Here is an 8,791-nt window from a genome sequence, read left to right as displayed (position 1 = left end):
TAGGGACAGGCCTTCACAGTCTTTAGGGTGTGAGTCCATCGAGTCCACAGAAGGTCCCTCCTGCATATAGTCTGTGTTTGTAATTCCACCTGCTGATGAAGGAGTTTCTCCTAAACCCCTGCAGACGTGGACATGTGTTTGGGGTGGAGTGAACTTCTCTGGCTTTGGTCCGGCGTTCATTCACAAGACTGACTATTGGACCAAAGCCAGTGGAGCTCTGATGACTGCTAACTGGAGCTCAGCTGGTTCTTAGGAGGACATCTACCCTCACTCCATTCTACTCCTTACATTTGCATATACCTCACCCTGCAGGAACTTTCATCAGAGCCCAGGTGGAACAACACTTGCTCCAGCCATGGGCAGCCTTCATCTCCTGACATCTTTTTTTCCCATTTATTTTATCTCCAGCTCCCGGTGCGCCATTAGGAGTACAGATGCCTTCACGGAGCTTTGCTGCCCCCCGGTGGCTGCAGGCATACAGACACCGGGGACACCAGATCTCACATCTCAGAGGACAGAAGATGGTGACTGCACTGAAGATCATTTATTTGAGAAGCTCTGCTCTCAGATCAACACCAGAAGGAGAAGAAGCTGAAGAACCAGGCTCAGTTGCAGAGGTCGCTGGAGCAGCAGGAGGCGAAGGCCCCGGGCGTGGAGATGTAGCCCTGACACACTGCCATGCTCATGCATTGCCGGAAAGACCTGTCTGGAAGGAGAAGAAGAGGGGTTCATTATCAGGGCAAATGGAACACCCGGATGGTTTCCTGGTCTGGAGAAGATGACCAGATGAATTATGGGATGCACTGGCTTTCAGTCACGGTAATGTATCTGCATAGACGTTTGACGGATTCGAGAATGTTGGGACTAGCTGAAATATATACTCACCAGCCACTTTATTAGATACACCTGTCCAACTACTCGTTTACACTTAATTTCTAATCAGCCAATCACATGGTGGCAACTCAGTGCATTTAGGCATGTAGACATGGTCAAGACAATCTCCTGCAGTTCAAACCGAGCATCAGTATGGGGAAGAAAGGTGATTTGAGTGACTTTGAACGTGGCATGGTTATTGGTGCCAGAAGGGCTGGTCTGAGTATTTCAGAAACTGCTGATCTACTGGGATTTTCACACACAACCATCTCTAGGGTTTACAGAGAATGGTCCAAAAAAGAAAAAATATCCAGTGAGCGGCAGTTCTGTGGGCGGAAATGCCTTGTTGATGCCAGAGGTCAGAGGAGAATGGCCAGACTGGTTCGAGCTGATAGAAAGGCAACAGTGACTCAAATAACCACCCGTTACAACCAAGGTAGGCAGAAGAGCATCTCTGAACGCACAGTATGTCGAACTTTGAGGCAGATGGGCTACAGCAGCAGAAGACCACGCCGGGTGCCACTCCTTTCAGCTAAGAACAGGAAACTGAGGCTAAAATTTGCACAAGCTCAACGAAATTGGACAATAGAAGATTGGAAAAACGTTGCCTGGTCTGCTGAGTCTCAATTTCTGCTGCGACATTCGGATGGTAGGGTCAGAATTTGGCGTAAACAACATGAAAGCATGGCTCCATCCTGCCTTGTATCAACGCTTCAGGCTGGTGGTGGTGGTGTAATGGTGTGGGGAATATTTTCTTGGCACTCTTTGGGCCCCTTGGTACCAATTGAGCATCGTTGCAACGCTACAGCCTACCTGAGTATTGTTGCTGACCATGTCCATCCCTTTATGACCACAATGTACCGAACTTCTGATGGCTACTTTCAGCAAGATAATTCGCCATGTCATAAAGCTGGAATCATCTCAGACTGGTTTCTTGAACATGACAATGAGTTCACTGTACTCAAATGGCCTCCACAGTCACCAGATCTCAATCCAATAGAGCATCTTTGGGATGTGGTGGAACGGGAGATTCGCATCATGGATGTGCAGCTGACAAATCTGCGCCAACTGTGTGATGCCATCATGTCAATATGGACCAAACTCTCTGAGGAATGCTTCCAGCACCTTGTTGAATCTAGGCCATGAAGAATTGAGGCAGTTCTGAAGGCAAAAGGGGGTCCAACCCGTTACTAGCATAGTATACCTAATAAAGTGGCCGATGAGTGTATATACAGATCAAACTGGACCTGCTGGAGAAGATGTGGAAACTGCCTTCTCAGCAGGTTCCACTGAGGATAGAACACACACTACAAGATCTTCACTTCATACCCTCATCATGGAGGACTGTGGGGTTCATGACCAGGGGACAGGATCTTCTCAGGCAAACTTACTCAAGGGGGCACCCAGAATGACGGCCCCACAGGTGTTGTCCAAACGTGAACAGCTCTGGATCTCGGTGGCTGTGCAGAGCTCCGTTCCACTGGAGAAGCAGTAGTTACACTTCAGTGCTTCACCTGCAGGCAGAGCATGGAGAATATGGTTGCCCGGAACATCTGCTCAGAGACACACACCTTCCTGGTCTCCAGCAAGGATCTCAAAGACACACAAACACACCTCTTGATCTCCAGCAAAGATTTTACACACACACACACACACACACACACACACATACACACATACACACATACACACATACACACACACACACACACACACACACACACACACACACACACACACACACACACACACACACACACACACACACACACACACACACACACACACAACTGATCTCCAGCAGGGACCCCACACATACCTTCCTGAATCTCTAGTAATGATGTCTCACACACATACATGCACACACACACATACCTGGACAAAGGGCCAGCAGCAGAAGAAGGGCACACACAGAGGGCCTCATAGTTTAGTCTGGAACCTACAAACAAACATCTCTGATATTGAGGAGGAGAGGAAGTGTGGAGCTTCTGCTCTGATGTCCCACAAAGAGGAGCAGAACCAAGCCCCCGGCAAGCGCTAGTTAAATTCTGTCCATGGTAGGAAGGCAGTCTGACAAGCACCAGGGCAGCCTTACCTTCTCCGCTGCTCCTGTAGTTCTTCGTGGTGTTCTTCTTGGGTCAGCTAGAGAACATGAGCCTTTTATTCCTGCCCCACCCGCCGAGCCCAGGCAGCCTCAGGACATCAGCAGAAAAATGGAGAAGCAACAGAGAAAAAGGAACTTCTGTTGTTTCACAACACATGAGTTTACGGGGATGGAGACAGGCAGACCTTGAGAAAGCTCCACCTCCCTCATGAACATGCTGGGAATCCCCTTCAGTGACAGCAGTTTGGAGGAACCGGGCCCCATCTCCAGTCCTTTGAGGCCTTCAGGTCTCATTAGACCCAGATTGCACAAACATAGAAGATGTGAAGAAGGAACAATCCATCATCGTGCCTCATCAAAGGACACATCAGAGGAGAAATCTGAGGACACATTGGATCATTCGAAACATCATTTGAGACATCATTTGAGACAACTTAAGAGACATTGGATCATAGAGCACATCGCTGTCCTGGAGCTTCTCACTTTGTTGAGTGGGTGTGATACTTCCATCTTCTGCAGAGCCTCTCAAAAACCAGATCTCTATGTTTCTGCTCCAGCGGTTCTGAGAGCTGGGACCTTCTGCACTCGGAGCCTGGACTAGGACAAAGATCCCGATTCTCTGATCTGTGAGCTTGAATGGTTGCTTTTGTCAACAAAGTCTATTTCAGTTTGAGAAAACCTGGATCTTCTTGGTTTCCTCCAAGAAGTTTCTGTAAACAGCTTCACAGAAAGTGTCCTCACAGCAGAACATCCTGTCCTCCTGAAAAGCACTTTGGGGATTCAAATGACATCACATTGGATAGGCCACCCTCCCCCTTTGGCATTCCTCTCATTCTAACGCATCTATTACAGCTGTATGTTCTCTCACAGAGGAACTGCAGAAGAGCCAAGAGGTTCCACAAACCTGTAGACACTGGCTATGAGATCGGCAGATGTTTATGTTTATTCGGACTGTCTGGAAACCATGTAACCTCATTGTATGTTGGTAGGTACCTCCTGTAGAGATGGATAACAACAGGGTAGAGATTTTGCTTTTTGTCTGCACCCATATCCATGTCCCCTGAAGGTCCATCACATGCTCACTGTGACTTTCCCTTCATTCTCAGGTCCTTCTCTCTTTCTCTTCCCTTCCCTGGCGGTTGGCAGCCAAAGAGCTTCCTCTTTCTAGAGACTTTGCAAACGTTGGCATCCAGACCACACAGGCTCCACCTCTGTGGCTTTCATCAAATCCATGAATGGGTCATGGTTCCATTCCATCCGTTCCTGAAGGTTCTCAAGGTGGGTTCACAGCAAGAATCTCTGCTGGAGATCTTCTTACAGAGGTCTTCCCCATCAACAAGCCGTGCGGAAATGGAGTAATAATCAGGAGTAACGACTGTGAGGGACCAACACTGTGTGTGTGTTTGTGTGTGTGTGTGTGTGTGTGTGTATCCCCTTACCCAACAGTTATCTGCTATCAATGCTTAAATCGCCAACTGTCTTGAACACACACCAACAGGATCCAAAGAATAAGACATTACTGTTGCTAAATCTTCTTCCCTCAGCCGCAGGGAATCTTCAATCTTCAATCTTTGTAGTTACAGTTAACAGTTAAGAGAATTCATATTTCATTGTATTTCTTATTCTTCCTCCTTTCTACTATTATCTATTACTGTTATGTTTTTTACTTGAAACTCTGGCACAACAATTTCCTTCAGGATAAATAAAGTTGTTCTCATCTCTCTCAAATGTGTTGCGAAAGGACCTCTTAGTTTCTGCGCTCACAGTGGGCAGGAAATGGAGTCAATATCAGGAACAGTCACTGAGGTAACAGCACTGTGTGTATGAGTGTGCACGTGTGACTGTGTGTGTGCATGCAGGCATATCTCATTACCTAACAGTTATATGCTATCAGCGCTTAAACCTCCGACTGCCTTAAATATAAACTGACATGATTTAAAAAGAATTAACAGTTGCTAAATGTGTGTGCTTGAGTGTGCGTATGTATATATGTACGTATGTATCTCCTTACCAAACAGCTCTCTGCTATCAATGCTTAAAGCTCCCGCTGTCTTGAACTCAACTCACCCTGACAGGATTTCAGAATATGAAATAACTATCACAATTCCATTTGGGAATGTGTTTGTCACGATCTCCTCTCGGCAGCCGAGAGGAGACACGGCTGGGTCAAATTAAGAATCGGCGCCAGCTGCAGCAGCGGCCAGCTGCCGCTAATCAAGATCCCTATAAAGGGCAGCGGCACGCTCTGCCTGGTGCTGGGGGATTGTGGTTGCCCAACAACCCTGTGGATCCCCACGACCCCTGTCACGGCTGGACCTAGCCGTGGTGCCTGGACTTCCCCTTTGCGCAACGACCCCTGTCACGACTGGACCTAGCCGTGGTGCCTGGACTTCCCCTTTGCCCAACAACCCTGACCCTGTGAGACCCCCTGGTGGACCACCGGACCCTGACGCTGCGAGAATCCCGTTACGACCGGACCCACCCACCCACCCAGCCGGCCGGTGTAACCTCAAACCCTGACCTTGTGAGACCCCCTGGTGGACCACTGGACCCCGACCCTGCGAGAACCCCGTTACGACTGGACCCAGCCGGCCGGTGTAACATCGGACCCTGACCTTGAGACCCCCTGGTGGACCACCGGACCCTGACCCTGTGAGAACCCCGTTATGACCGGGACCCCGACCCTGCGAAGACCCCCGCATCCCATGGTTAAAAATAAAGCATCCAAACATACTCTAGCCTTGGTGTGGTTCCCTGCTCGAGTCCGCCTCCCGACCTGTGACAGTGTTGCAAGTGTATGAGACCATCACCCCCCCCCCCCCTCCTCAACAGACCTCTTCTGCCTGTGAGGCCTCAGAAGAGGCTCTGATGTTCCATCACAGTGCCGCCCACCTCATCCCTGTGAGGCTATATAAGGTGTGCAAGGTCCAAGGCTGCAGGTCATACAGAGTCCATGTTTTCATCCAAACCCTGACAAGACAGGACACCCACTGGCTGTAGTGGACATGGCGGAGGACTTTGAGCTGGAGATCCACAGGCTGGACAAGGCCATCGTGGCCAAGGAGTGGGCCATAAAGCAGCTTGAGCGGACATTGGAGAGGGAGAAGCTCAATAACGAGAAGTTCATCAAGAGGGCTGAGAGAAAGTGCTCGGAGCAGAGGGCCATCTTTGCCAAGGAGAATGATTCCAAAAACACCAAGACGGCGGCCATCAAAAAGGTAAGAGATGCCATCAGAGACATGAGCATAGAAATCTCCCGGATCGAGGAGACGCTGAGCCGCTATGACCGCTACAAGACGGTTCTGCTGAAGTTATCTCCTCCAGAGTGGAGGAAGGAGGGCTTGTACTTCACAGACCCCCAGCAGGTCCTGGATGTGATCGAGGAGCTCAGAGAGGAGAGCCTCAGTATAATCAAGAACAGCAACAGGCTGGCCGAGATGGAGGAGGTTCTGCAGAAAGACATCGACAGTGCTAGTAGGACCATGAAGGAAGAGGAAGGCAAGCTGCTGGCACAGATCCAGTGCGTGAAGGAGAATGCCAAGAAACGGAAGAGGCACGCCATCAACCTCAAGCAGACTGTTCACCGCTACGAGTCCTTCAAGAATGAGGACGAGGAGCGCATGTGGGACTCAGTGAGCAAGAAGGTGGACGACGTGTACCGCGCCTGTGTGAATGTTAAGGGGTCTGACATGAGCACTACTGAGAAGATGGCCTGCATTGAGAACCGGGTGACCAAGCTGCTTAACAAGATCGAGAGGATCCCCGAGAAGATTGTGAATGCACTGAGAAATGACAAGAACAACTACAGGCAGCGGCAGGACAAGGAGAGGAGGGACCGGGAGAGAGAGGAGGCCCGGCTGAGGAGGGAGCTCCAGAGGACCATGAATGAGAGGAGGTCCTGTCCCACAAGGACACTTCGGCCCAGGTACTTCCACGGTGCCCAGGACGTCCATCTAACCGTGAACCAGGATGAAGAACACATGGAGCAGGACAAGTTCTACGCCACAGAGATTTTCCCCCTGCCCTCCAAGCAAGACAGCCGTGTTGAGGCCAAGCCCAGTGTGGAGAAGAAAGGTGTAACCATGGCAAGCGATGACACCGACTCCTCTGCCACTCACCAGCAGCCTCCTCCCACCCCAGAGGCCCCGCTTCCCGGGAGCTCCTCGCTTCCTCTTCCCATCCCTGACTGCCACACACTGCCCATTCTGCCCGCCGTGAAGACCAGGAAGGTCGGGCCTCAGAGAACACCGCCCTCTGCAGTCGAGCTGGAGACCTGGAGCTGCTTGCCCCCAGTCCTCTTCTCGCCCTTTGTACCTTGCAGCCGCTGGTACTCCCACCCGCCGCTCTTCGTGCCCGTCGTCATCAGTAACCGACAAAAAGTCACTATCGCTTCCAAGGCCAAACTCAAAGATTGCAGTGACCCGGAGATCCAGCATGAGTCTACTTAACTTCAGGGCCTGTCACCTCCACCCAACTCTCAGGCAATCATCGCCATCTAACCCACGAGCAATTGATCATTTCCTTCAGCTAACCCTCTGATATAATGATACCTACCATGAACACATGATATTTGGTTCTTCAGCTCCATGTTTTACCTGTGATGTCACCGACCAGACTTACTCTTTGTGACATCACAGTGCCCATCGGTCTCCAAGTCTTTATTCTAAAAATAGGACCTGACCTCAGAGACGATGCCTCAGATCAGGTGAGCCGCCTCCATCCATCCATCTCAACGGGTTCTATCAACTCCCTGTCCAAGCAGATCTCCTGTGCCCCCCCTCTTTGCTTGGGTTGATTCCAACCGACCTCTGGTTGCAAGTTCGCCTCTGGCTTCTTCTCAAGTGGTCAGAGAACATTCTTGAGACTCTGAGGCGTGGGACCTTCTTCCTTGTTTTGCTGAAACTCACTTTGTATGAAAACAACAATAAAGTTTTATTAGCGGAGACAAACACAATCATGTACATTTGTTAAATGTCTGGACTTTAGTCTCCATTGAGTTACAAGGTGTTGGTCCAATCAGGTAGTGTTCCAGTGATTCTATTGGCTTGCTCGCTCAGCATGTGCCTTTGAGGAGATGCACAGCCTTGAATTTTCTTAGGGCACTTTGTGAACACAGTGTATACACGGTTTTCTCTGAGAGCCAAGAAAAGAACAGACATGGAAACATTCATGTGGTCACTGAGACTCAGTGTCTTCCAACTGTTTATTGTTACACACTGATGTCACATCATCCATCATCTCTGACTAAAACACAACATTTACAAAGCAAAGGAGAATCACTTAAAAAAAGTTAAGAAAATATCAATAAATCAGCCTTGAAACCTTTTACTTTCTCCAAGAGAGAAACATAGGTCACGGTCACCATTACAACGGTTACAGTACAAAGATCCATATATTATACAGGCCTGGAATGAATCAGCAGAGTTGAGGAGAAACCAAGACACAAATTTATCTGAGAAGGTGAAAAGCTGTTCTGAAATAAAGAATATTGTATGTTAATATGTAAAGAAGAGGAACTATAACCGGTCTGATACACATGGAGATTTGGAACCAACAGTGAGGAGCACTGAGTCATGATGGGATGTGACTGAAATGACTGACATGAACTTTGGTGTTCAGAGGCTTTCATCCTCAGATTCTGGTGGTTCCATTCCTCAAGCCGGCAGGTATTCTATTATAGCCCAGGTGTGTTCAGCCTGCCGCTTTGGGCCAGCACACCTGCTCAGCAACACCAGAAGTTTTAACTGATAGCAGAATGGGAACACTGGCACTTGGATGGTGAAGCACATTATCACTTGGGGTAAACAAATAAGG

At 49.3% G+C, this 8,791-nt stretch overlaps 1 protein-coding gene and 1 long non-coding RNA gene across 5 annotated transcripts; one reads left to right on the top strand and one right to left on the bottom strand.

Moving 5' to 3' along the window:
• Window positions 1-522: 522 nt before the first annotated feature.
• LOC147233223 (uncharacterized) lies at window positions 523-3,104 on the bottom strand. Of its 3 annotated transcripts, none has more exons than XR_015106256.1 (4): window positions 2,969-3,104; window positions 2,749-2,812; window positions 2,265-2,387; window positions 523-706 (listed from the first exon to the last, which is right to left on the bottom strand). It is a non-coding gene; the product is annotated as an uncharacterized LOC147233223 (long non-coding RNA). The 3 variants fall into 3 exon arrangements; XR_015106257.1 differs by having other exon boundaries at window positions 2,749-2,828; window positions 2,969-3,100; XR_015106258.1 differs by having other exon boundaries at window positions 2,749-2,866; window positions 2,969-3,079.
• A 389-nt stretch (window positions 3,105-3,493) lies between these two features.
• On the top strand, window positions 3,494-7,931 carry LOC147233222 (cilia- and flagella-associated protein 100-like). Of its 2 annotated transcripts, XM_086147833.1 has the most exons (4): window positions 3,494-3,962; window positions 4,084-4,255; window positions 4,719-4,783; window positions 5,123-7,931. In XM_086147833.1, exon 4 carries the CDS (start codon window positions 5,983-5,985, stop codon window positions 7,423-7,425), a length of 1,443 nt encoding a protein of 480 aa, XP_086003959.1. In that variant the 5' UTR covers window positions 3,494-3,962; window positions 4,084-4,255; window positions 4,719-4,783; window positions 5,123-5,982; the 3' UTR covers window positions 7,426-7,931. The 2 variants fall into 2 exon arrangements, with proteins under 2 accessions (XP_086003959.1, XP_086003960.1); XM_086147834.1 differs by lacking the exons at window positions 3,494-3,962; window positions 4,084-4,255 and adding an exon at window positions 4,325-4,354.
• The last annotated feature ends 860 nt before the right edge of the window (window positions 7,932-8,791 follow it).

This window comes from Fistularia commersonii, chromosome 6 (genome assembly GCF_037954325.1).
Source record: "Fistularia commersonii isolate RoL2024-O1a breed Wild chromosome 6, RoL_Fcom_v1.0, whole genome shotgun sequence".
NCBI lineage: Eukaryota > Metazoa > Chordata > Actinopteri > Syngnathiformes > Fistulariidae > Fistularia > Fistularia commersonii.
This window is presented reverse-complemented; position numbering and strand designations above follow the sequence as displayed.

What these genes read in the sequence shown, in the direction of transcription:
- LOC147233222 (XM_086147833.1), top strand. Translation starts at nt 5,983, where the DNA reads ATGGCGGAGGACTTTGAGCTGGAGATCCACAGGCTGGACAAGGCCATC.